We start from the raw sequence: 27,941 nt of genomic DNA, 5'->3' as shown, positions 1-27,941 counted from the left end.
AGCATATTTCGAGTCGATTTCTATCAAGTCGTGTAAGCGTGGGTTGGATATTTTTTTTAAACCACTTTTCAACAATCTCCGCCCATTGAACATCACATGGCAGCAACTATATATATATTGCAGTTCCATTATTTGTCCGCCCTGGTGAGAAATTGTATGCCTTAGATGTTCAAATTGATATAGTTTATGTAGATGTTGCTACTTTATATATATTCAATTTATCTTTGTCTTTGCATTGCGAGACTTTCTGAGTACTGTGAGGAAAGTTTTTCCGATGGTCATTGAACGCAGCAGCTCGTCTGTTGGATCGGGAAACTAATCAGGAGTGAAGACTTTGAGGACTGCGAGTGTAAACACGGAATAAAGTCACATTTAACCCGAAAGTGTTTATTTACGAAGTACAGTCGCGGCTCTGTACAGAAGAAAGACAAGTTTAAGTATGTTTTAGTGTCGCAGTTTGAGTCGCTGAAAGTCCACAGCGGCCGGCGGAGGCTCGCTCGCGGCTAGCTTGGTTAACATTTAGCCGGGGCAGAAGTACCGAGGCTCCGGTCAACATGGAGCTGGACGACGTGGTCCTCTACCAGGACGACTCCACCAGCTCCTCCGTCATGTCCGAGCGGGTCTCCGGGCTGGCCAGCTCCATCTACCGCGAGTTCGAGCGGCTCATCGAGCGCTACGGCGAGGACGTGGTGAAGGAGCTGATGCCGCTGGTGGTGGCCGTGCTGGAGAACCTGGACTCGGTGTTCGCCGTCAACCAGGAGCACGAAGTGGAGCTGGAGCTCCTGAAGGAGGACAACGAGCAGCTGGTGACCCAGTACGAGCGGGAGAAGGCGCTGAGGAAGCACGCAGAGGAGGTGGGTACCCCGGGACAACTCACCCAGCGCTCATTTATAACCCAGATTACCGATTAAACCCGCGTTCTGGCAGCGCAGCGCGGATTAAACGCGGAGCTCAGTGCAGAGAAAATCACGTCAACCGTGACTCACTACTTTTTATGGTCCACATGAGCAAGACTGTGATTGTCTCTTGAGCAAACTTGCAGATCATTAGACATCACGTGCTTCCCGAATGTCTCAACTATTAGTGGGAGCTGTGGATTATCCCTCCCTGTGTGTGACACTCACTTCTGGGGCACACGCTGTACTTTAGCTGCGTCTCTCAGATCACTCCTCAGTCAGAGTCCAGATCTGTGCACCTGAGTCCGGGATTTGTTTACCACCACTCCTTTACCTGCAGCAAGGCTTCCTGGTGCTGTCAGGCAGGCTCCTTCCTGTTGTGTCTGTGGTGGAAACCGCAGTGACACATTGGCGCTTGTTTGGATGGGACACTCTTCTGCAGACCTGGTCATCATAAGGCCCGGGGGCCACATGTGGCCGTTTGGATCTGCTTCACTGGCCCTTAGGTTGTCACTGTCTGCATGGTGATAGTGCCTTTAAATGTAAAAATAATACTTTTTCACTTGAAACACTGTCACGTTAAGGGAACTTTGGTATGCATGATGCATGTAGTATATTTTAGCTTTATCACATATAAATTGCCAAGTTTTTAACTGATTGATTATCAATCAATACATTATGGTTTGCGCAGCGGTGTCTTGCACCTTGGTTAGCAAAGCAAACAATTATTAGCTCTCAAATTTGGTGATTCACAGTTATACACAAAAAAGAGGTTAATAAAAAAAAGTCTGGTTGGTTGACATGATACCTTCAAAACTTGTGGCTAGATTTTGATTATAACAGTTCTGCTGACAGATAACAGGAAAAGGAAGAAGGGATTTATTATTAAAGCAGATACAGGTCATATGATTTCCTTATTGTGGATAATTAATTCACAAAATTGTGTGGAATTTCTCTCTTTTGGCAACCCATAAGGAAAGGAGTTTATGACTCCATTTAGGTCCTGACCCATAGTTTGGGACACACCGTGTAATGTATGATCATGTAGAGGTAAAAAGATTTCTAATTTATTCAAGGCAGAAAACATGAACGGACTTAAAAAGTTTGGCAATGAATGCATCAACAGCCAGAATAATAGAACCCAAAACACTGTGAAAGTGGTTCTGCAAATCAAACAGCTTCAAATGAAAAGCCAGTATAAAAAAGATATGGTTTTACAAAGGAAAATAAAGATTCAGACTGCATTAACCCAGACAGTCACCATATCCAAACAACTCCTTTTTACTAGAACAGGTTATGTTTTTAATTGATGTTGATTATATTTGAAACAGTTTCTGATGCAATAGATGGAATATTTTCAATCACTACGCTGTAACCCTTCTATGTTTCTCTTAAATTTTGAATTAAGTCATGTTTGTGTGCTTTTAAAGCTCAAGCACTCCTTTTAATCTCTCTCATATTTGAACCTTCAAAACTCCCTTCAGGGACTGCGAGCCACTGCGGGGGTCTTGCTTGTCCAGCCTAATAATCCCCACAAAACAAGCAGCATCCACCAGCGTTCGGCCTGGAAAGAGGATTAACGTGTTAACGGCCATAACGTGAGCATATTTCCCCCTGCCTGTTGACATTTCACCGCTGAATGGCGGTTGCAGCAGGTCACAAAGCAACGCGTTTAATAATTTAGGTCGTGTCCCAACATGCTGCTGCAGCTTCGACACAGACCTGTGCACGTGAGCGTTTCACACCGTGACGGTTTCTCTGACTGCCGCGAAATCCAGAGAGCTCGCCGTCGTGTCGGTGTGACGATGCAATCACCGGGTCACTCGGGCAGCGGAACAATTCAGCGCCACCACATAGAAAATCTTTAAAAGTGCTTCTTCTCCATCCTGAATGCTCCACTGCTACATCCATGGAGTTCTCACATGGCTTCCCCCAGTATCAAAGCAACTGCCTACTCTACGGAGACTAATGAGCCACATGGCACAGACTCAGTTACTAAGCTCCTCATTTGGACAACAAGTCACTCTCGAGGCAAAGAAGCAGATTAATCTTTCCAAACAAACACGCCGCAGCAGCCAAGTCCTGCTTTTCTTTCTTCTTGCTGCGCGCCCAGAGGAACAGCTCCTCTGACCGGGTTGTCTCGACGGAGTAGGAGGAAAAGGCAAGGCAGGAAATTCTTAGGGAAAAACGGCACTTCCCTCCGTTCTTTTGAAAAGCCCGGCTTCAGCTCCTGACCTGCGAAGGGCCCGCGGTTCATTCACAAAAAGCACCAGCAGGTGGAATCGCCACTATGACTCCACTCGAGGTGAAGTTCACTTCGAGTCCATCAAGTATGGAACATCAGTCGAGTGAGTTCCAATCACAACAACGCATTGCACATTAGCAGAACAAGGCCCAAAAGTTGTTATGTAATAGTCAGGAGACAAGATACTGGACAGAGTGCAACAATAAAACAAGTGAAAACATATTGTGGATTTATAGCAACGTAACTAAACCATGGTTCATGGTGAACACGTACGTCTGTGCTGACTCGCTGGTCACTCACATGAACTTCCCTCACTGAGAATTCTAATAAAAGGCTCCAGAGGATGAATGTCAGACTGTAAAGTCCCGTGCTCCTCTCCCCCGCGTCACAGAGATCACCACTATAATGCACTTCTCACATTTGAGCCCCTGGCTGATGACTTCCTCAAAGCCCGCAGTGTGTTCTCGTCGTGATAAATATAAACATGTTAGCCGGTTCTTGTGGTCTTTTTTTTCTTTCTTTGCGCGGCCGAAGCCTGGCGAAGCCCCGGCTTTCCCCAAACGCCCTCAGTAGCCGTCCACGGCCAAGAAACGCTAAAAGGAGCTGATTTCAGTCTCTGTCAATTGAGTGCCAATACAGCGAAGCCCTGTTTGTGTGGGTGTGCACACACTTGTTCTGGAACCGCGTGTGTGTGTGCGCGTGTGCGCGCGTGTGTGTGTGTGGTGATACTTGGGCACAAAGAGCGCATTATCCACGCAACGTAGGAGGAAAGAGTGCACGTTAAAATGCTGGAACGCTTATTCTCCGGAGCGCTGTCATATGCACAGGCCTCCCTCTCGGGTCATATGAGGAGCAGGAGATGCAGACGCGCCTCCTGAGAATGTGTTGATGCGCTGAGAGGAGGGTGGCGGTCGTCTGCGGCGGTCGCCGTTGTCTGGACTGCAGCAGCGGGGGTTTACCATATGACCATGACTAAAGTAAAGAACAAAATAATCTAACCATGTGTAGGTTGAAGTGTCAACCCCGTCACTGCTATGTTAATGCTCTTAGGTGATTTACACAGAAAATGCTACATTGTTGCCATAGCTTGAGTTCCTACCATGCTCCTTTAAACCTTGTAGACCCCAGTAAGTTCACACAAACTAGAATGTGATAAACGATCATGTAAACTTTGCCTTTATTCAGAGAAACATCAAAAGTGGTGAACTTTAAAATCAGTGTCCAGGACTGGACTGATTTGAGCCCACCGGCTGAGAGAAGCGTCTCATTCCACGAACATGTGAACGGTTTAAGTAAATAATAAGTTTTGAGAGAGGAGTTCACAAAGGCGTGTTGAAGAAGCACCTTTGTTAGACACCTCTGGTCTCACGGCAATGCGCGTGGATGAAAAGGAGGCGGCTCAGATCAGGTGATCCTGTTTGCAGATAAAATCCACCCCGTCGGGCCCCTGACCCCGGGCGGGGGGGCGCTCTGCATCACAAGACCCCATGTTACGCAAACTCCCGACTCAGCTGATCGACGACAATAAGACTTATTTCTGTTTTTAGAACACGGAGCTGCAGGTCTTCTTATTCGATTCTCCTAACAGCTTGAGTGTTGATGCTCAACTCCTCCACTTTGGACCGATAGTTAGGCGTTTTTCCGGAAAGTTCTCAGACCTCGACGCACTGCGAAATTCAAGTAAAACAAACGGATAGGGCGTTTGAAGACGGATCAATTGTGAAGAATCTACCGTGCTGACGCCGGTCTTTGATTAACCGAACCGTGTGCTGACCACAACCTGAACACATGCTGTATTCTGAAAAGTCAAGTGTTACGATTTCATCATTCCCATTGTGCTGTGAATCAATGTGTTCAGTATCTCCGACCTTATGATACCTGATCTAGAAATGACTGAACTACAATGACTTTATTCATTTCCCAAATGCACCATTTCGCTGGCGTACGTGATTTTTGCAGTCATACAAAGATCAATGGGAAACCTGAACGAATAGATGTTCCTCTGATTGCGATCATTGTTCTACGAGAATACGAGAAGCGTTGCATTTATTTCCGGGGTTCGCAGACATTTTGTCTTAAACCTTTCACCCTTCACACAGTTTCTACTAACTTTTAGAGTCAAATATATCTTCTTACGGGCTCTGTGAGAAAACTATGTTGGGACTGGATCAAGACAGAAGCTCCATCGTGATAAGCCTCTTCAACGTCTTTTAGTGTCTTTCAATTATCCAGCATTTAACCGCAGCTCATTGCTTCGCATGAGGCAAATTATGTGCGGTCTGTGCGTGAATGTCGAGGAAATGGCTTGGATTTCACTGTCGATGTAGGAGAGATGACCGCCGTGTGTCCAGATTGCTGCTGAAGCTCAAACCCAGAAGCCAGGTCAAGTTCACATCAAACTGTAGCCTGAACTAATAGAACGATGACTTTCAGTGGTTTTATTCAGCCCTGCACACTTTGCTTCTAGTCTTTCACACTTTATTGCTTATGCTGTTTAAAGTTCCCTCAAAACTAATCTGTTGGTAAACATTAGCGTACATTGCCTCACGGCGGCATTAAATCGATTGGGTTCATTTGTGGATTTGTGCCTGCAGACAGTGTGAGGTGCCTCCTTTCCTTCGTATAGCTGAAAAGCCGGCTTTCACACTCACGTCTGCTCTTTCTAACCCCGGAAACTCTCCGTTTGTCACTCACACTCCCACACAAAGAACTACTCACTCACTGTTGGTGATTTTGTTTTTATGTTTGTGATGAGGAAGCTGCCGCTGTGCACCTGTTGTGCTGAGAGACTTTAATAATAGCCCGGGGACGGATATTGTGTGCTGTTTTCCATTGACAACATGCGATTTAGTCCTCACACTGTCGTCGTCGTCATCACCACCATGCTTTGTCCAGTTATATTTACCTCCATGCTTTCTTCTTTATATAAGTCATTGGAGTTTTGTATTATGACCCAGGATCTATAAATAGAACTGGACGGAAACCGAAACTCTCATTTCTGCACATTTCTGCTATAAATGGCGAGCAGATGGCGGACGAGCTGACGTGATCGAGTCGCTCACGGCCAGGTGTGTCCCTCCTGACGCGAGCGAAGGGTCGGTTCAGCCATCGTGACGAACTTTGTTTCACCCACAGAGGTACATCGCCTTCGAGGACTCCCAGGAGGGCGAGAAGAAGGACCTGCAGGTCCGTGTGGTGATGCTGGAGTCTCAGACGCGGCAGCTGGAGCTGAAAACCAAGAACTATGCAGACCAGAGTGAGTCTCTTTCAGCAGTAATTACCGTGTTGTAAATGCAAATCGATGCATTTTCACTGGAAACTTTTTTTTTTTGCGGCTTCTTCTCATGCGGTAAAATAGTTTTAAATAATCTCCACGCGCATAATTAAAGCATCCAATTTGCAAGACTTGTCCACATAACTCCCCTCTTCTTATTTTCAGTATCTAGTTCAACACGCCAGTGATTTTCAAACTGCGATCAGTCCCTGTTTTCACTCTCCTTGGCCCTGATGTCTCACCCAGAGCGAGCGAGGCCGGTCAGAGCCTCATCGACAGTCGGCTGGTCATGTGACCGCCCGAGGCTAACGGACTCCAGCGTGCGTCCCCGTCCCGTGCAACAGTCGTTACTCCCTTACGATTGAGCCGCGCTCGCCTGCCAACTGTGCTAAATGAGCCGCAATCGAGCAGACGGAGCAGTAACAGGAGAGTTTGGCTGCGGTCAAACTCGGCCCTGCAGGCAACGTCCAGAAAACACAGCTGCTGGTTTTGTTGGCGTCAATGTTTGTAGGGCGCATGCATGTCAAGAAAGTAACAGCGGTTTAAAATAAAATGGCATTTCCAACTTATTTACAATTTTCAAGACTATTTATTTATTTCCTTGTTTTTTGTAGTATTTTAGTCCCTCATCAGTTTGTTCTGAGGTTTTTGCAGTGACTGCCTCAAAGCTTGCTGGACAGACTTTCTGCGGGTGTGGTCGCTCTGATTCATCACCAAACCATCTGTCAGGGACACCATTCAATATGAACTTTTTTTTTGCATTGAATTTGAGTCAGTTGTGGCTCTGTGTGAGAAATTCCAGCTCGAGAAACGTCGTTTTCCCTGCACATACGGGGTTATCTCTGCTTCCTCCTCTTCACAGCTGCTGTCACTCCTCCCTCATCACACAGCTTCTTTCTGCTTTTGGCAGGATGTCCGTGCACCAGCGCTTCATTTTATTGCTTCTTTTATTTATGATTTCTTCTCTGGATTCACGACATGAGGGAAATAATATTAGATTAAGTTATTTATCTCAACAGAAACCTCTCCAAACTGGGTTTGTATCACATTTAACATCTTAATAATCTCAGTACATCAAAACATTATCACATGATGAAGTGAAACTTGATCATGTTTGTCACTTTATCATAAAGTGAAACTTTAGCATGTTGTCAGGTCAGTGGTTTCATGAAGGCGCTTCAAGTGAAGACGCATCGTTTTGAAGTTGTTGCTTCAGAAAAGTTTTGCATTTATACAGCACTATTTTGAAAATATTGGTTATTTTTGTAATGAACCCCCACGTGTGTCCAGTGAACAATAAACTTTAACCATGTCAAGTACATGAACTTTCATAGGTCAAGCTGGATTATTACTGTTGACTCTCATCTAGAAAACTACCAAGTCTCAGGAGAATACGGCCTGGGAGTCATGACACTCTGGAGGCAGGCATTGTTGTTATTGTCAGTCTTCTCAAGCATGGGCAGAAGATCTGTTTACTGCATTTGTGATGCAGCGGCGCAGAAGCAATGTTTCAGAAAAAAGGCATTTTCCCCCTTTTTTCTCTGATTCGAAGCGTTTTCAAAAAGTTGCGTTCTCTTCTGTTTATCCGGCGTTGGAGTGTTTGCCCTGTTTCCATGGAATCAGGGCGTTTTCATGAGGTTTCAATCATGGAAGCCGTTCTCAAGAAGTTGTTTTCAGTGAGTCTGACCACCGTTGCCGTGTAAACAGACACCGAAACACAACGAAAGTTTCACGATTTCGCTTAACTTTATGTGTACAGGCCCCATAAATTATATACTGAAGACTTTAACATGTTTAAACTCGGAGTGTTGAGGTTTATTCTTTGCCTGTTTTGTAATCTATAATGACTCTTGTTGCCATGTGATCTCTCAATAAATTGTTTAATGTCATTCTGATAAAACATTTAAATTAGCCTAATTTCTGTTTCACCACAGCTTTGAACAGCCTTCAGCATCTCTCATGAAGTTGTAGTGACATGCATTTCTTTAGAGATTTTCAAATGAAGCAGATAATTTTATTGATTTCATGAACTTTGGTGGAAACTCCAGCAGGTTAAATGACTCAAACCATGAATGAAACGGTGGCGTTCGCCTCCTCGGCTCTCTGAGTATCGTCTCCTCCCCTCAGAGAGTCTGTTTGCTTCTGAACGCTCAACAACTGTCTGCCTGTTTTGCCTCTAAATGAGTCTGCAGAGCCACAGATATTGAGGGTGAGGTTCCGCCGGGTCATCAGAGACCCGCTCGGGAGACGCTAACTCATCCAGGAAGTTTCTCTAAACATCAGGAGCGAGCTGCAGACTCCGACTCATCTCAGAGTGTTGGGAAAAAAAATAAACCGAAACATGAGATCTCACACATGACTCAGGAGTTGTGAAACAGCTCATCTGTCCTCAGTAGGTTTCCTGGTGTTAGGGCGCCCTCCTCTGGCTATGAGCTGTTACTGCAACTCAAAAGAGTGTTTTTCAAACACAACCTGTTACTCAAAGTTTGAATTCTTAAACGTATCAGAATGTTATTGTTGCAGAATCAGTGCGTGGATGCAGTAATCCGTGAGCGTGACTGTAATCCCGAGTGTCTCCTGTTCAGTCAGCAGGTTGGATGAGAGGGAAGCGGAGCTCAAGAAGGAGTACAACGCTCTGCACCAGAGACACACCGAGGTGAGCTGAGCGGATCGCCACATCTCAAACCCTCAGACCACAGCGTTTTATAATCACAGCTAAATATACGACAGAAGTCTAACAAGAAAAAGGCTATCAGCTGTGTGTGTGTGGTGGTTCTGACTCCTCGGTGTGTGTGTGTGTTGTGTGGTGCAGATGATCCACAGCTACATGGAGCACCTGGAGCGGACCAAACACCAACATGCAGCCGTGACAGCAGAGCCGTCGGAGAGCAGCACTCCTAGCAGAGCACGGTCAGATCAGCACGCCACTCTCTTCTCGCCGCACCTCCAGGACTCTGATCGTGTGTGATCTGTTGCAAAATACCACAGTTTCACCGAGTTTGTCTGTCTGTGGTTATATTGTTTGTGTTCACATGTGCCCATTTTTTATCATAATGTTTTTAAGAGTTGTAGAAAGCAGCAGTTTCCGAAAAGTTGTGCTTTCCTCCGTTTCCATGGCAGATGTTTTCCAAAAAGTTGTTTTCTGTGGCTCTATTGTTGGGTAAATGGCAGCTCGAACCTCTCTTCTCCAGTCCCTCACATCTTTCTTCCATACTTTGCACTCTTTCTGCTATTTCTGTTTTCTGATGCACATTTGATCATATTTACTTTAAATTCTGCTATAGATTTTTCTCTTTGGTGACATTTTTCTTGGTTTGTCAACAGTAATTAAGAAAATTTTAGTTACTGTAGCAGCTTCCTGTTGTTCTACAGTGACACCTAGTGGCCACACACACACATTCTGATGGCTCCAGTCAGTCTCTCTCTCTCTCTCTCTCTCTCTCTCTCTCTCTCTCTCTCTCTCTCTCTCTCTCTCTCTCTCTCTCTCTCTCTCTCTCTCTCTCTCTCTCTCTCTCTCTCTCTATCTATCTCTATCTCCTTTTCTACCTCCTTGTCACACATGAACTTTCACCTTCTCTCACACACTCTCCTCTCTTTCAAACTTCTACTTTCTCTCACACTCTTTTCAGTGCTTCCTATATCTTTCACACACATGCTGCCTCTCTCATTCACGTGTTTACTCTCTCAGTATAACAAACACACACACTCAGTTTTTCTGTTTCAAAATTCAAGCACACATTCACTCTCTTGCTCACACACATTCTCTCTTTCTGTTTCACACAAATTCTCTCTCACACACACTCGCACACACACACACAGCTCAGTCTCCTCATTTTTCAGCCAATAAGCTGCAGCCTGTGAAGAGGCATATGGAACGAGCTGCCTCAGCATCCAAAAGAGAGCGAGGGGGAGGGAGGGGGGAGGGGGAGGGGGAGGGGGGGGGGGGATGAGGTGGTGCAAGCTATCAGAGCGAGAGGGGGAGAGAGGAAGAGAGGGAGCGCGTCGGAGTGTTCCGGACTGCACAGCAGCAGCTGTGTCGCATCTCGGCAGAGGAGAGGAAGGAGAGCGGAGTCGCCTCCTGGAGGAGCAGAGGGAAGCAGAATCGCCTCCCGGAGGAGGAAGAAGAGCTGAAGGATTACTGTCACTCTTCCACTCTCTCTCTCTCTCTCTGACCTCTGCTTTGAGTGCGTGTTGCACATGCGGCGGTCCGGCCGAATCAGCAGAGACACTCCGGTGCATCAGTGACCCCCGCCCCCTCCTCCCCCCCCTCGGTGAAAAGCTGGACTACAATCTGGGGGGGCCATGAGCCCCGGATGTATGCTGCTGTTTGTTTTCGGCTTCGTGGGGGGAGCGGTGGTCATCAACTCGGCCGTGCTGGTGTCCCTGTCCGTGCTGCTGCTGGTCCACTACTCCGTGTCCACCGGGGGCTTACCCGCCCTGCCGTCCTTGCCCTCCTTACCCCGACCCTGCAGGTACAGCCGGTCCGTGTGTTCTCCGCCGTAGAGTCGGTCTCCATCCGTAGCAGCATCGTCGCTGCCATGTGGGTGTGTGTCATTCAGACAGCAGGAAGCGGCTGAAAGTAGGTCAAGAGAGCCACAAGTGACGGGAGTCACAGCGACACGGCATCGTCTCAGACAGTTAGCGACGAGATGGAGCCGGAGTTTGTTCCCCTCGCCGGTCCCGCAGACAAAAAGCTGCACCGCTCACCATCGGTGGCCAACATGTGACCTCTCAATATGCTGGAGTGTCCATTGTCATTCGCTCAGCTACTGTAAATCCCCACGCCAGCCATTGTTCTGGCGCTCAGTCGATTCAGTGTTTCTCATACCTGACGGTCACAGCGAGCAAAGCCGCTCTGATCCATGAGCTTTTTCATCAGAGAGGAGACAGACTGGTTGTTTTTCTGCATTTCGTCTTTGAATTGTATTATTACACTCCCCTTACATGACGACGTCCTCAAGTGAAAACCTTATGTTTTGTGTGTCTGTTAAAACAACAGTGGTGCTTGAAACTTTTTCAAAGCGCTCCATCGCCATAGAAATGGAGGAAACACAACTTTTCTGAATCGCTGCTGGTGGGCATGCGCACCATGACCGTAGTAAATACTTCTTCTGCTCACACACAGGTAGACGGACAGAAACAACGTTTGCCTCCAGAGGGACGTGGCTCCCAGTCCTTAATCTCCCTATGTCTTGGTAGTTTAATAGTTGAGAGTTGTTCGTAATAGCAATCCAACTTCCCCGTGAATGTCCGCTCACTCGCCATTTTTAATGTTTATATTGTATTGTTCTCTGTGTACGTGTGTGTGGTTTCATTACAGAAGCAAATAACAGCACCAACCCATGACCTGTCGCATTGACCACATTACTTTCAGTTTTGAGCATTGTTTTCAAAACGTTACTGTGTAAATGTGGAATTTTTGTAACGCAAAGACTGTTTTCACCTGAAATATTATCTCACCAGGCCTCACAGCTCCATGGATGACAAATTTAATGTGATTTTAGTGGACATACTCCACTTAAAGCACGTCAGCTCAATGTTAGAGCTAATTACTTTACTTATTAACTTTTTTCTTTTACTGACTTTAAAGAAATGGATACAACTATTCTTGTTTTAAAGAGAATAACAGTGAACAGTTAATATTACTAATACGCTAATATTTGACGTCCTCTGTGAAATCTGTCCTCTCGCTGGTGTCTTTTCCCTGATCCGTCTCTACTTCGTCTCGTCACACAATCTGTTTTGTCCGATTGCGTTATGCTTTCATTGCATCATACCAGATGAATTTAACAAACGAGCATGAAATGCTTCCAGAATTACATAGTTGTTCTGGAGTGTGTTTCCCCTGCGGTCACGGTGTCTGTAGTAACTTCACCGCAGCACAGAAGCATTCAGACTAATGAGAACAACCCAGCATGGTTTATACCAGTAGTGCCGCTCCGCTCTTTATTGTAATCTATAAATCACGTTCTTGAATCGTATCACAGGTCGGAGGCACGACTACAAGAACTGGGTTAAGATGGACGAAAATGAAATCAATCCACTTGTTTTTTGTTTTTTGTTTTTTTGCCTTTTAACCACAGAATAACAGTTAACATCACCAAGCTTTGACTTTGTGCAGCTTAGCATAAGCATGTTGGTCCAGCAGCCAGTTGACTCTCGGGAATGAGTTGTTTTTGGATCGTCCGTCACTCACGTTCATGAACTCATGTGCTCCGTCTTCCAAAGATTAACCTCTGACCTCCAGGGTTTTAGCAGTTTATGTGGCCTCAGAAGTTCACTTATCCCTGGTTTTGGTTCAGAAAATCTCTCCATTGGCAATCAGCATTATGAGCCTTAAATAATTTGGCCCCGTTTACATGAAAACGGTGCTGAGAGCCACTGAAAACTCAGCTTTTTTACTTGAAACACTGTCATCGAAACGGGACCCGAGGCTAACTGTTGTTTACCGGCTGACAAAGACAAGCGAGTGTAAAGCTCCAGTTCCAGTTTTCTTTATTTCTAAACAAGGAACTCCCTAATGGGTGAGCTTTTAGAACCTTTGAGTCATCCATCTCTGCCTCTTTCCGTCTCCAGGAAGGAGCGTCCCATCTCCATGGGCTTATTCCAACTTCCTGCGAGCGAGAGCGTGACCCCTGACGTCCCGAGGGAGCCCGTGGACACGCCGTCAGAACCATGGAGATTCAACAACCTGAGCCACCCGCGCTCCAACACCAGCCTCAAGGTATCACCCAGCGTCCCTTTTACAGCCCGGCTGATCTGAGCGTCGGGTTAGTGAGCTTCCCACGGATCAGGCCGGTGACTTCACCTCCCCCCCAAAAAAAACGGGAGGAAGGTTGTGGAAACAAAATGCAAAGAGACAGCGCCAGTGAACACCAAAGAGAGAGAGAGAGTACATTTCCATTGAGAGAAAAAAAGGATTGTTCGGTGTGCGCAGAATGTTTAGCAGCCTGCAAGCGGCTGTTTGTGTGTGAGGCGGCGTGGCTCGGAGCCCAGGAGGCAGGGGAAGTGGTACCATTCCGGGGCCTGCCTTGAACCTCAAGGGGAGGGTGGGAAGGACACAGCGTCTTCACACTGTTGCCGTTGGAAACCACAACATCCAGCCAGGCTCCATCATGAATATTGATGAGCATCTCACGGGCATGCATTAGCAGTAATTACACTAAGGATGGGGTCAAATGAGAGGTACCGAGCGTGTGGTGATGTAGTCGGTGTTCGGTGAGCCCCACGCCAGGGGGGTCAAACACGTTTTCACTCACAGGCCACCTACAGCACAAGTTCACCTCGAACGGGGAAAATTGTGCCAAAATAACCTTCAAATTCAAACTTTTTGAGGGTTAGGCAGAGAGTATGCCTGATGAAAATGCCTATCTTTTTACAATTACTACAGAAAATGACGACAATCTCAAAATTAAGCCAATTTTAATGATGCGTCATGGTGCAAAATACAGTGAAATGTCCAAAAATTTTCACCTGTAGCTGTTGCATTATGGGTGTTTTTACAAACTCACCCTGACAACATGACCTTGAGTAATGAGATAGTTGTCTTTCATGCCGATATCTCAGCTCGGGCCTCACTGTTGTGTTGTTTACGCCACTTTTATGAAATTCATTGACATTTTTACCATTTTCTTGGTGGTTTGGCGGGCCGGATTGGAACCTCTTGCTGGCCAGTTCTGGCCCACAGGCCTTATGTTTGACATCCCTGATCCATACTGCTGTTACCTCCAGGACGTCGGCGTCTTTTGTGCTTCGTCCTTGACTTGACATTCTCGGAAGATTTCCGGCTCCTCTCGCCATGTGCGGGCCTGTTTTCTGCCGCTGCCTCCCTCCGATTGGCTCTCCGGTGCCGCTATGGCAACAGCAGAGTGACGCCAGCGCGCGAACAGGCAGGCAGAAAGTGAACACCCCCCCCACCCCCAATCAGTGCAGAGAGGAGAAGTTTCGTCTGACAGCAGCTCGTACAGCGTCTCCTCCGGGTTTATTCACCCGCCGTGTGTTTTCCAAGGTGACTGAGGGATTTGCGTTGATGCTCTGCTCTCGTCCTGATTGATTGTTCTCCATCAGCAGCACTGCGCTATTAATAGGACGGAGGCCGCTGGTGTTAGCACATCAACACAATGCAGGAATCTGGATGCCACAGAACGCTGCTCAGAACTCATGAGACCTGTTTTTACTTCCCTACAGAGCCGGGAATGATGTGTTAGCATCTGGCTGTCATTGATAAATTAGTAGCAGAGTTACTCAAGTTTAGGCTCCAGTCTGGCCCGTCAAACCACCAGGCAAATTGTAAAAATTTCTAAGAAAACATTGATTTTTTCCCCCCCCAAAATAGTTCCTATCACTGAGACTAGCATCAGCATGGAACTAGCATCAGCCTCAAGGCCACGCTGTCCAGGGTGACATTATAAAAACATACATAATGCAACAGTTGTGTGATATGTTTTAGGACATTACGCAGTATTTTGCACCAGAATGTTTCTATTAATTTGACTTTATGTTGATATTGTCATTATTTTCAGTAGTAATTGTTTGGTTTCGTAAAAAATCCACTTTTTCAGATATGGTGAGTTTTTCTGTTTAGTCGTTGCTTCTTATCATAAAGTCAGTTTTCTTCAAGAAGCACAAACACCCAGATCAGAGATTATGTTCTTCCCGCTGATCGGTCTTCAGCTGAACTTTTGCACTGTTTAATATCCTCAGTCTGAGGAGCAGTTTTTCCCAGTCAAAGAAGAGCGTGCAGCTTCCCTGGAGACTTTCCCCCATCCAGAGGCTGATGAGGATCAGGTAGAGCTTTGGAGTGGCGAGTCGAAGCACTAACCTGGAGTTACTGAGACTTGTCGTGTGGGATTGAAAAAGCATGATTAATTATTCTGTGAATCTTTGCTTCTGATGACTAATAACGTATCATTATAGTATCCACATTTGCTCTATGAGTGTGAAGAGGATTTGCTGAAGTGCATTCATGCAATATCGTTAGTTCGTCTGAGTCAAGCCTCGCCCATTTTGTAGATAAGATCGACCCCTTTTACAGTTTTCTTCTCCCCCCTCCACCAACCAGGATGAGTTATCCCACCTGAACCGCGGCAGCTCCAAACCCGGCACGCCCTCCAAAAGCGGCGCTCCCGGTTCCTCACAAGACGGAGAGTCCAGATCCAACTCTTCAGGCTTCGCTCAGGACGGATCCTCCAAATCCAACAGCTCGTCCTCGGCGTACGGCAGCACCTCGCCCCTGTCGCCTCACGATGGAGCGTCATCGGGCACCAGTCCCTCCTCCGGGTCCGTCTCCACCGCGTCTCCGTCGACCGCCCCCACCTCAGACGTGACCGCGGAGGCTTCGGACGCCGCCTCGCAGCAGCGCAGGACCTCAGACGGACTCAACAAGAGTCTGGACTCTCAGAGCGGGAAACCGGAGAGCGGTGCAGACCTGGCAGCCGAGCAGGGAGGACCGCAGTCTGCAAGCACACCCGTCAAAAGTGACGGTCGGTACTGCAGCTCCAGCCGCCTCCACACATCAAGGATCGCGGTGAGTTTCCTGCCTCATGTCTCTTCTGCCGTCAGCAGACGACCTGCAGAAGTCCGAGGTTCTGGCCATCATCGAGTCCACTCCAGAGCTGGACATGGACCTGGAGAGCTGCCAGGGAACCAGGTAAGGACTGGAAAGTTGATCATTGAATAGAATACTCAGTTTTTTAAGGTTTTGCGCTGACTTAAAGTGGAGTAACGTGGCAATAAAATCCACATTTTAATGATGAAAAAGTGTTTTTTGAATTATTAATTAATTCCAGATATGTTAAAACATACAAATGCAAATAAAAGAAAATGTGTTTACACTGATGGGCTGTAGTTGTTAATGACTTTTAGAATTTAAGTTCTGCTTCGTGTCTGTTTTTACCGTCCTCCGCTCAGCACTCCCAGTAAAGGCGGCATCGAGAACCTGGCGTTCAACCGTAACACGGACTCCCTGTTCGAGGAGCTCTCCTCTGCAGGGAACGACCTGATCGGAGACGTGGACGAAGGAGCAGACCTGCTGGGTAAGGAGTCGGCGCTCCAACTGGCCCCTCGTGGTTCAGACAGCCTCTGATTGGTCAGCTAGTTTCACCCTGCTCTCCTCTTTTCTGGACTTTTTTTTTTTTTTAAATGATCCTCACAGACGACTTCTCTGGTGTGTATCATCTCCTTGTCTTGAGTGCTGCTGCTTCTGTTGTGTGACGTACTAGAAACCTGGAGGGTCTAGCTTATTATGGGATTAAATTTTCCTCAGCATTTAGTGAATTTTTCCCCCTCCTGATAATGTTTTTTTTTTTTTTTGCTTCATGCCACTTCCCTCGCCATGAAGTAACGCAGAAACGCTGAAGTTGATGTAGTTGATGTTGCTCTTTGATTTTAGAAACGAGCCTCTGTTTACTGCAGCCGCGGTGCGTACGCGTTAGTAGCAGCTTTTCAGAAAAGTTGCGTTTTCCTCCGTTTCCATGGAGACTGAGTTGGAGTGTTTTCAAAAAGTTGCGTTTTCAGTGAATCCAAGCTCTGTTGTCATGTGAACACCCCCCCCCCCCCCCCCCCGCCCCCGAAACACAAAAAAAAGCTGAAAGTTTCAACTTGAAAACACGTTAACATGGCCTGAGAATAACTTTCCCTTTTATTGAACCATCACAGTTTTCTTTGTGATTTGTGTTAACGCCAATAGAAAAACAGATTTTACCACCTGGGAGTCCGTCTGTAGCCCGTGGGCCGTATGTTTGACACCCCTGCTGCAGACCGATCGTTTCCAACCCTTTTCCAGTGAATCCACCACCGATTGGATTTCCACTGTGATCTCTGGCTGAAACGTCACAGTGAAGCCAGACACTGATGGAAACTTTTTTTTTAATCTATATTTGACCAACTCTGCAGCCCGCAATTAGTATCAAGGTTTAGAGCTCATCGCTGTAGAAAGAGTTTCATGAAGCTTTCTGTGGTTCTTTTTTTGCACGACTTGCAGACTACAACTTTTTAGGTAAGGCTGGGTTTAGACATAAAATGACAGACACTTTTTCCTGTTTGTTATAAAGTCTGCAAACTTTCTTTGCATGTCTAATATATGTGATGATTTTCAGGAATGGGCCGGGAAGTTGAGCATCTGATTCATGAGAACACTCAGCTGCTGGAGACCAAGTTAGTATTCTTTATTCAGTCAAAAACATCAGGTGTGCTCCTGAAACGGGCAGATGCTGCCACCCTGTGGCCACTGCTGGTATTACATGTTCAATATACACTTCTCCGTTTCCAGAAACGCTTTGAACGTAGTGAAGAACGACCTGATCGCGCAGGTGGACGAGCTGTCGTGTGAGAGGGAGGTCCTGCGAGGGGAGCTGGACGCCGTCACTCAGGCCAAAACCAAACTGGAGGAGAAGAATAAAGACCTGGAGGAAGAGCTGAAGAAGTGAGTCCGTTTCAGAGCGCCGCAGCCCCACTGCCGTGGCGGACGCGTGACGGACGTGTTCTCCGTTACAGAGTCCGAGCTGAGCTGGAGGAGACCAAGCAGAAGGTCAAGAATGACAACAACGAGGACGATGTGAGTCCTTCAGGCTTGTTGTGTCTACTCAAAGGTCGAAGGTCACTTTATTATTGCAACAAAAAAAAATTAGAACATTTTAGAAACCAGTGTAATTATGTTTGATAAGTACTGGCATCAAGTATATGGGTCTGCCTTCATGAAATATGTGTAAATCCTCACAGAAAACTTTTTTCCTCAGTGAAATTCTGTTATTTCATCTCAGTTACTTAAACTAAAAATGATGTAAATCTAAAAGAATGAATCTAAAATGAGTATCTTCTTAGTTTTGTGTTGAAAATGCGGCTGGTTGACGTTGGATGCTGTTCGCAGAGCGACGTGCCGACAGCCCAGAGGAAGCGCTTCACCCGGGTGGAGATGGCCCGAGTGCTGATGGAGAGGAACCAGTACAAGGAGAGGCTGATGGAGCTGCAGGAGGCCGTCAGGTGGACGGAGATGATCCGGTGAGAACACACACACACACACTCACACACACACACACACACGCTCTCGCTCACGTTCTCAATCTTGAGCATCATCTGAACAAATCAATGTAAGTCTGTAATGAATTCCAAGAATTCTTTTGATTTCCTCCAGAGCGTCGAAGGAGAACCCGGCCCTTCCGGAGAAGAAGAAGTCCAGCCTCTGGCAGTTGTAAGCTCCTCTTTCCTTCTCAGCCGAGGCTCAAAGCGCCGGACGTCGTCACAGAGCGGAGTGATTCACGTGTCCTGTGTTTCTCTTGTATTCCATGTGGTTGTTTTCTCCAGGATGTAGGTAACTCTTTACTGACCCGCGGTCCTAACAGAGGAGAGCCGCCCTCTGATCTTAAACGCTCTTTAAGCGCCTTGGTTAGGGGTTAAAGGTCAAACTCGCCGTGGCTTCCTCTGCTTTAACGCGGCTCTCCTGTGTTGAGGAAGGAGTTTTGGTTTGGACTGTTTGTCTGGTGGGAGGAGAGAAACTGACGTCTCTACCATGTGTGCCTTGTTCTCTGTGCGTCCCTCTGCATTCTGCCTGGTGTCGTGTGTGTGTGTGTGTGTGTGTGCAGGAGGTGTGTGGGGAGGGGGTGGGGGGGGTAGGGGAAACTTATCATATCTTATTTATTACTGGATTATAGATAGATGCGAGTGTTGAGGAGAAATGAGGTGTTTTCTGTCCAGACTGGTTCTGCTCTGTGTTGTTGACTAATGGTCCAGTCGGCGCTCCACATTAACCCCGCGCTCCCGGCTTCCTAGAGATTTCTCGGTGGGGGGGATATGAAGGTTAGCATGGCGTGTTAGCATGGGACCCCTTCAGTGTCTGAGCCCCCCCCCCCCCCCCCCCCCCTCCCCTCCCCTCGGCTGCCGGAGCTCCCGCTTGTTGTCCGCCCCCCTCTATACGTTCTGTCTGTGTGCTCCCCCCTCTCCTCCCACTTCCCCGCCCTCACACCTCCAGTTTCAGCCGTCTGTTCAGCTCGTCGGGCGGCGCGGCCAAGAAGCCGGCGGCGGAGGCCCCGGTGAACGTCAAGTACAACGCGCCCACCTCCCACATCCAGCCGTCGGTGAAGAAGAAGAGCAGCACGCTGCAGCAGCTGCCCAGCGACAAGAGCAAGGCCTTCGACTTCCTCAACGAGGAGTGAGTCCCCCGAGAAGCACGGCCGGATACGGCGTGCGGGTGAACTACATGTGCGAACGTGCGTCCGCAGAGCGGCGGCCGATAACGTGGTGTCCCGGCGGGAGCAGAAGCGGGCTCAGTACCAGCAGGTCAAAGCTCACATGCAGAAGGAGGACGGCCGGGTGCAGGCGTACGGCTGGAGCCTGCCCAAGAAGTTCAAGGTGAGGACGCTCGCTTACTGGGAGGTGTCGCCGCGCCGCGCCGCACCGCCCTCCGGAGCTGTAACCGGCTGTCCTTCACCGCGTTTCAGGCCAACGGCGGTCAGTCGGAGAGCAAGATGAAGAACCTGCCCGTCCCCGTCTTCCTCAGACCTCTGGATGAAAAAGATGCTTCTATGAAGGTGCTGATTCTCGACACGCAGCCCTTCCCCGGACCGCCAGGCGGGTTTTAGCCACTGACTCCGCCGCGTTTTGTGGTTCTTCAGCTGTGGTGCGCCGCCGGCGTGAACCTCTCCGGAGGGAAGACCAGAGACGGCGGCTCGATCGTGGGCGCCAGCGTGTTTTACAGCGACGTGTCCGGACCCGAGAGTCCCAACAAGAAGAAGATCGGCTCGCAGAGCAGCCTGGAGAAACTGGACCAAGAACTCAAGGTAGGCAGCGCTGGTCAGTCAGTTACTCATCGATACGTCACAATCTTAGAGTATCAACTCGACCTTCTGCGGTTTTCTTCCCCCGTCTGTTGTTTTTCGTGTTTGCAGGAGCAGCAGAAGGAGCTGCGGCACCAGGACGAGATGTCCTCCCTGGTGTGGATTTGCACCAGCACCCAGTCCACCACCAAGGTCGTGGTCATCGACGCCAACCAGCCCGGGAACATCCTGGAGAGCTTCTTCGTTTGCAACTCTCACGTCCTGTGCATCGCCAGCGTGCCAGGTACCGGGGAGGATTCTCACCGCGGACGTGTTTAATGGGCGGATTCGCCTCTGAGGGTTCGGGTGTTTCGCTTTCAGGCGCCAGAGAAACGGATTATCCAGCCGGAGAGGAAGTTTCTCCCAGCGCCGAGGCCGGACTGGCGAGCGACGGCGGCTCGCCGGCGAGCGGCGGCGGCACGGCGGCCGGAGACGGCGTCCTGGGAGGCATCACCGTGGTGGGCTGCGAGGCCGAGGGGGCGACGGCCGTGCCCCAGACCGCAGAGCCCCCGGGAGCAGATGGAGCAACAGGTCAGAGCCGCCCGGGATCTCGTCGTCTCTGCCGTGCGACGGCCTCATCGACCCGCTTCCTGTCCACAGGATCCAGACCGGCCGACGAAGCCACGGAGGCCACGGAGACCAGCGGGGGGCCTGCGGACCACCGAGAGAGCCTGAGGGGGGCCTACACCGAACACGTGTTCACCGACCCCCTCGGAGCGCAGCAGACGGCGGAAGCTCCAGCCAACTACTCTCAGAGGTAACACCGGGAAGCCCGTCATCGCAAAACATGACGTTATGCAGCGATACGATCCTGTCACGTTTCAGTCAGGACAGCCGTAAAGAGACCGCCGTAGCGCCGCATCAATCCAACACAAACCATTTACTGCCCCCGAGCCCCATGTCAACGGCGTCATGGATCTGGTGTAAAAACAATGACAGAGCAGAACTCAGTGCAGCGATGATGTGCTGTGAGCTGCACGGCTTCCTGCTGCAGCCAGGCGGCGCTGAGGAGACCGTTTCTTCTCTTTCCTCACAAACTTCAATGCAGCATGATCAGAACCTCTGTGGAGATGATCTGATGGTGGAGGAACACTTGGGCACAGTGCAGAACAAGATAAAAAAAAGCTAAAAAGATAATGAATTTAAATTAAAAAATTAAGAATTAAATATATTAAATCATCATGACTTTATAATGAAAGCTCTTTTTTTTATAAATTAATTACATTATAAATTCATAATAAATACAATATAAATTAAATATGAAAAAATACAATAAAAAATAAGAATAACATTTAAAAACATAAAAATTAAAAACACTGAAAATTCCAAAAAACTACATTTAAAAATAATATATATGCAACACATCCCCATCACATAATGAACTATCATCACCAAAACAGTTTAAAGTATAGCATCGATTTCTTGCTTAAAAACATGTTCATTGCATGTTCCCCTGTTTTATTTAATTTTATTTTGTCATCTCTCCATCATCTTATCGGAGGTTCAAACAAATGACAGAATGAGATATTTTGCTCATTTTTTGAAAGAGACTTCTCTACATAGCCTTATTTTCCTACATGATCAAATTTTACTGTCTAAAGGAAATGAAAATCTTAACAAGGTGAACCTGCAGAACGATCGTTAATACCTTAAAATACTTTCACGCTTCACTTTTGACACTTTTTTCCATCCCAGCAGGATCGATTTCCAAACTGCCTCCTCCTTTCCAAAGCAGACGCGTGTTTATGTCATTTGATCTGCGTGCTTGTAAATTCTGCGGTTGATTGTTTCCTGCCGTGTCCGGCGAGCAGAGAGAGCGATCTGCTGAAGGACGGCGTGAGTTCGAACCCCAGCGCTGAGGAGCAGGACCTGATGAGAGAGGAGGCGGACAAGATGAGCAGCGTGCTGCCCACCATGTGGCTGGGAGCGCAGAACGGCTGGTGAGACACAGAAAAAAGCTGCGGCTTCTGTGTTGATTTAAACCGACCTCTGCTCACCCGATGAGACTTTGCGTTTGCAGCGTCTACGTTCACTCCTCCGTGGCTCAGTGGAAGAAATGTCTCCACTCCATCAAGCTGAAGGACTCCGTGCTCGGGATCGTGTAAGTTCACTCAGACCAACAGCAGCTTCGTCCTGTCGGTGTGTTTGTCTCTCACTCTCTCTCTCTCTCTCTCCTGTAGACATGTGAAAGGACGTGTGCTGGTCGGCCTGTCCGACGGCACGCTGGCCATTTTCCACAGAGGAGAGGGTAAGTGGAGTAAATCGGAATGCTCTGTTGGAGGAGACTCCGCCAGCTGACCGGATCTTCCTCTGGTCTCCGTCAGACGGACAGTGGGACCTGACCAACTACCACCTGCTGGACCTGGGCCGGCCTCACCACTCCATCCGCTGCATGAGCGTGGTGCACGACCGGGTGTGGTGCGGCTACAGGAACAAGATCCACGTGGTGCACCCCAAAGCCATGAAGATAGAGGTACGCGAGCACGGAGCTCCCAGGCGCCTGGTTCGATCCCCTCAGTCTCACTCTGTTCATATATCTAAGACTAGGGCTGGGCGATATGGCAAAAAAAATGATCACGATTTTTTTTTTCATATCATTCAATCTCGATTAAAATCACGATATGCTATATTGTTTTTAAACCAGTTTTAAAGCATCTGCACTGAAAACTAGAACTATAGAGTAGTTTAACATTTTATTAACAAACCAAGCAAATAGCAATGCAAATTAAATAATATAAAATAATATAAACATAGAAAAATATAAGAACAATCTCACTTAACAGTGCAGTAAATGGGAAAAAAAATCTAGCACCAAGACAATAAAATCCTGCGATGCACCGTTTTTTCAGTAAAAGAGAAGAACTGAATGATTGTTAGTTAAAGTGTGACAGTTTCCAGCCCTGAGGATTTTTGTTGCTATAAAAGATTAAAAAACTAAAGAAACCGCCTGGGGATAATGAAGGTGCTTTAGAATGTAAACATTATTTTCAAGTTATGATGCTAAATATGCTGCTGCCATCATTAATGCTTGCATCAAATGTACAAAATTTAAATAATCTAGATTGGACAGATTAGATTTAAAATGTAACGATGCAAAACTACAATAATATAAAAAAAATAGACAAAATGAATCATTTTTCTCCTCTTACAATGTTGCTCGTATGGTGCAGTGGCCTGAAAAGACAGCACTGGCTACATTTACGTGCAGTCAATATTCGTGTTAAGATAAATATTCTGGTTTCTGAAACATTTGGAATAACCCCAGGAGATCCTCATTCAGACCACAGCCACAGGCGACGCCATGACTGCAATTGCACTTCATGCCACTAGGTGTGCTGTTCAACCTTATTTTACACAGACACCACAGAAGAAAAGGGGCGCTGCAGCCGCTGCAGGCTCTCTGCATGTTGTTAGAAACAGAGCGTTAGCGGCAAGAAGTGGTGATATGTTCAATGATGCGATGCACCGTCATTTTCAGTAAAAGAGAAGAACTGAACGATCGTTAGTTAAACTGTATCACAAGTAGTTCCTGGACTCAAAAGACCAGATTCTTTACGAATCGGTGTGCTAGCAGCGGTGAGCTAGCAGCGGTGCGGGTGGAGCAGCCTGTCCTGTCAGCAGCAGCCTCATCTTCAGAGGATAACGACAAGCCATGGCTGACTTCATCTGCTTCGCTGCTCCACGTTCAGCTCCATCTCTGTTTACTTCTCAGACAACTTGCAGGTGGAAGTTGAGCAGGAAAAAGTCGACTGTGTCACGCACATTTCTGCCAAGTTTGATCGAGTAAATGTGCTCACAGCTGATCACCGTGATCGACTGGAAATTAATCGCGATCACCAATCACGATCATATAATCGCCCAGGCCTATCTAAGACACTTCAGTTCTCCTCTGTCTTCTGCAGAAATCATTTGACGCCCACCCTCGCAAGGACAGCCAGGTGCGTCAGCTGGCCTGGGTGGGCGACGGGATCTGGGTGTCCATCCGGCTGGACTCCACCCTCAGGTTGTTCCACGCCCACACCCACCAGCACCTGCAGGACGTGGACATCGAACCCTACGTCAGCAAGATGCTGGGTCAGTGCCGAGAGGCTCCGGGACGCCGTGGACTCAGAGCGAGGCTCTGGAATGTCTAACTGCTCCTCCACCCTCTGCAGGCACGGGCAAACTGGGCTTCTCCTTCGTGAGGATCACCGCCCTCACAGTGTCGTGCAGTCGTCTTTGGATCGGGACCGGAAACGGAGTGATCATCTCCATCCCTCTGACAGAAGGTCAGCTCGCCGTTCGTTCAGTCAGTGATGAGCTCTGATTCAAACGCCTGCTGTCAGGTATAACTTCGCAGTCGGTGCTTTGTTCAGATGCAGCCTGAAATTTAGAAAATAACGAGAGCCACAGACTGACCTACAGATATTCTGAGGCGTCAGACTGAAGTATTTTCTGAAGATTTGGACTCATCGTTGGTTTGTTTGTTCCACCAGCAGCCAACAAGAGCAGCAAGGCGGCGGGCAGCCAGCCGGGCAGCGTGGTGAGGGTGTACGGAGACGACAGCAGCGACAAGGTGAAGGCCGGGACCTTCGTGCCGTACTGCTCCATGGCGCACGCTCAGCTCTGTTTCCACGGTCACCGAGACGCCGTCAAGTTCTTCACCGCCGTTCCAGGTGGGTTGGTCAGACTAGGCATCAAGCATAAGAGTGCTTCACTGAATGTCTTCATTTAGCGTGAAACTGCGGCCCCTCGTGTTCCAGGTCACGCAGTTCCAGCGGCGTCCAGCGGGGGCGACGCGGCGGGGGACAAAGCGTCAGACGCCACGACTCAGGAAGGAAGCAAGTCCACACTGGTGATGAGCGGCGGGGAGGGATACATCGACTTCAGGATGGGTGAGACGCAAACTCTGTGTGGAACTCTAGAACGGGTTTTTAAGCACAGTAGGAGTGTGGGACGATATAAACCACATCTCCTGACTCTCATGGACACGCTTTTCATCAACCGTCACGTAAACGGGACCTCCTTCTGTCTGTCTCTCTCTCTCTCTCTCTCTCTCTCTGTCTTTGTCTCTGTCTCTTTCTCTTTGTGTGCAGGTGATGAAGACGGCGAGGCGGAGGAGGGGGACACGCCCCCCCTCAAGCTGCAGCCCTTCCTGGCTAAAGCCGAGCGCAGCCACCTCATCGTGTGGCAGATCATGGACTCCGAAGAGTGACCTCTGACCCCTGCAGGACCGCAGAGGAGGGTCGGTTGAGGCGAACACCTCCTCCTCCTCTTCAATCAGCACTTTGTTTTTTCTCCTCAGTCCTCAACAATAAGAAGCAGAAACTGCTCCGAGAGCTTTTCTCACCAATAACCTGGATGCATGTTGTTGTTTGTGTGTTTGGTTTATTTTTTCCCATCTGTTCCGATGCCTCCTGTTCTTTTTTTTGGTTTCGTTTTGTTTTTATTTGAGGTCACGCTCTCATTGAGGACAGCACCTCCACCTCTCACCCTCACACTGGACTCAGGTCACACTAAACCCGAAAGAAAAGATTCCCTGAGAGTTCCCTGCTGCCCTTGAATAATGCGAGTGATGTAGCAGGATCAAACCAAGTTTAATATCACTGACTGTGAGTTCAAAAGCAATAAGACATAAATTGTTCCATAAGTATTCCACATGTCGTCGTGACAGCCAGGTTTGTGCCGTGTGTGTTACCATTACATTCATGTTACGATGCTCAAATGCAGAAGTTTTTAATTTCTGGTTCTCTGAATCAATTCACGACGTGTGGGAATCCACCCACACAGCAATCAGATCTTTGTGAAAAGGTAAATTGCTGTGAAAATTTACCCAGGAAACTCATCTGATTCTTGATTTATAACGCTTTTAATGATTCACACAAATGATGACACAACGTGAGTGTTATGATTCCCTCACAGTCTAGTTTTGTTCACGTTAACATACAGTCTCCAAAATGTTTCCTGACTGATGATGCATTAGCATGGCTAGCTTGACTGCATGAATGTAACGCTAATGCACGTGGAAGACAAACACTCAACAGATCCTCACCAACAAAGTCCGATCTTTCATCTTAGGGACAGTCTGTAAGATGTAATGCCACCTCTGTGCTCTGTGTGGCAGTAGTGAGTCATGAGGCCAAGAACCCCATCGCTTACATGCATCTCACTAAATCTAGCATCTGATTCAAAATGTTCCATGCTGTACCTACTATAAGTAATAACTGCAGTTGTTCCCTCTTACTCTGACCCTTGAAGCAGTTCACGTCGTCCATCTCTTTAGGAGACTTTCTTCTAAGCACACTTGATTCTGATTGGCCAGCTTCCAGGAAGTTGACCAAATGTAGATTATTTTAGACTAAACGATAGTTTGCCAAACCTGAAGCTGGTAACGGTAGTTAAGCATGGTTTCTGCTTCTTTATTTTCATGGTTTGGTTTATTACGGCTTGAATACTGAAGGCAGCAAATTTATCCAACAGAGTCCAGCTAAAGTCATGAGTCCTTATGTACTTCCAGTACTGTTTGTAATTTGACACCGGCCTCATTGGCTTCTGTTTCCTTTTCACAATTGCAAAACAAATTTGAATGACGGTTTGCTCAGAATGACATCACTCACATTGGTCTGCTGACAAGGTGATGTCATCGAGACAGGTGACGAGGTGATGTCATCACACTTGGATTGTCATAATGTAAATTCTGGTCCAAACAGCGTTTGGAATCCTGAACTGTCTCCGTTTGGTGAAACCACTGAAACATGAGAAGAAGAAGGAGTGTATCTCTCCTTTCAGTCCACCCTCCCACTGACCTCCCAGTAGACACTTTGAAGAAATGCCTTAGGTCTGGAGGACCGAGTTCAAGAGTATTTATTTTTTTCCTCTGAAGAATGTTGTTTGCTACCAAAGGTCAAAGGTGGAGCAGTGAGTGAGGGGCGTAGCAGGGCTCCTCTCAGCAGCGCGTCTGCCTCTGTGGAGAGAAACAAGACGCTTTTTCTAACAGAAATCCTCGTGTAGAGATGAAATCTATTTTTCCACTTTCGTATTTGGAACTTTTTTTTTTTTTTTCCCCCCCCTCCAGGATGAGAGACGAGTGTTGGACGTGTTACTTTGACTCGGGCCGTTTGGGCCTGACCGTGTTGATATTTAGAGACGTCCCTTCTACCCCGCAGAGCTGATAAACTAAAAGTGTTTCAAGTCTATTTTTATGACCTTTTATTTTTCTGTTGATCCTCATTTGGGTGTTTCTCAGATTACTTCTGGCCTTGGTATGCCACTGCACTGTGTGCGCGTGTTTGTGTGTGTGTGTGTGTGTGTGTATGCGTGCGTGCGAGAGAAATGTTTATTGCAGTTTAGCCATTTCAGTATTTATTTACAATGATTGAGCCTTTGCTATTGAGAATGTATCTTTGTACATTATGATCTGTAATGATCTGTATGACCGTGCGGTGGGCCGCTGGGCTGCTTTGCAGAGGGTGACTGTACTCAGCTATGCACCGTCTCCCCGAGGGGACGCCATTGAGCGTGGAGGCCCCGCAACCTGTTTAAGCAATCAGTTTTTGGGTTTTTTTTTTTTTTTTTTGGGAGCTGAAGTGGAGAGGACAGCCAGGGGGTTCGGGCCTGGACTCGTCTGCACATGCTCGTCATTAACCTGGCAGAAGCTCCCTCTTCGTGCAAACTCCATCCTGTACTCCAACAGCAACTCCAGCCTTACTTTTTTTTTTTTTTTTTTTTTTTTAACAATC

At 47.7% G+C, this 27,941-nt stretch overlaps 1 protein-coding gene across 5 annotated transcripts; it reads left to right on the top strand.

The window, feature by feature from the left end:
* The first annotated feature begins 300 nt into the window (after positions 1-300).
* Positions 301-27,941, top strand: LOC115393859 (C-Jun-amino-terminal kinase-interacting protein 4-like). Of its 5 annotated transcripts, none has more exons than XM_030098976.1 (30): positions 301-854; positions 6,277-6,397; positions 9,001-9,071; positions 9,228-9,325; positions 12,992-13,139; positions 15,477-15,897; positions 15,980-16,064; positions 16,325-16,449; positions 17,512-17,569; positions 17,685-17,837; positions 17,909-17,969; positions 18,282-18,412; positions 18,546-18,602; positions 18,716-18,719; positions 19,378-19,559; positions 19,630-19,759; positions 19,849-19,938; positions 20,023-20,187; positions 20,296-20,467; positions 20,545-20,754; positions 20,824-20,980; positions 22,035-22,163; positions 22,244-22,324; positions 22,404-22,471; positions 22,548-22,696; positions 24,126-24,297; positions 24,378-24,491; positions 24,702-24,878; positions 24,966-25,097; positions 25,299-27,941. In XM_030098976.1, exons 1-30 carry the CDS (start codon positions 555-557, stop codon positions 25,415-25,417), a joined length of 4,080 nt encoding a protein of 1,359 aa, XP_029954836.1. In that variant the 5' UTR covers positions 301-554; the 3' UTR covers positions 25,418-27,941. The 5 variants fall into 5 exon arrangements, with proteins under 5 accessions (XP_029954836.1, XP_029954835.1, XP_029954839.1 ...); XM_030098975.1 differs by having other exon boundaries at positions 24,699-24,878; positions 25,299-27,940; XM_030098979.1 differs by lacking the exon at positions 18,716-18,719 and having other exon boundaries at positions 19,380-19,559.

Source organism: Salarias fasciatus, chromosome 8 (genome assembly GCF_902148845.1).
Source record: "Salarias fasciatus chromosome 8, fSalaFa1.1, whole genome shotgun sequence".
NCBI classification, from domain to species: domain Eukaryota; kingdom Metazoa; phylum Chordata; class Actinopteri; order Blenniiformes; family Blenniidae; genus Salarias; species Salarias fasciatus.
The sequence above is the reverse complement of the archived record's forward strand: the minus strand, read 5'-3'. Positions and strand labels throughout refer to the sequence as shown.

What these genes read in the sequence shown, in the direction of transcription:
- LOC115393859 (XM_030098975.1), top strand. Translation starts at nt 555, where the DNA reads ATGGAGCTGGACGACGTGGTCCTCTACCAGGACGACTCCACCAGCTCC. An exon ending in AAAAAGATGCTTCTATGAAG is followed by an intron (nt 19,939 to 20,022) that starts GTGCTGATTCTC and finishes GTGGTTCTTCAG; the next exon opens with CTGTGGTGCGCCGCCGGCGT. An exon ending in ATACATCGACTTCAGGATGG is followed by an intron (nt 25,098 to 25,298) that starts GTGAGACGCAAA and finishes CTTTGTGTGCAG; the next exon opens with GTGATGAAGACGGCGAGGCG.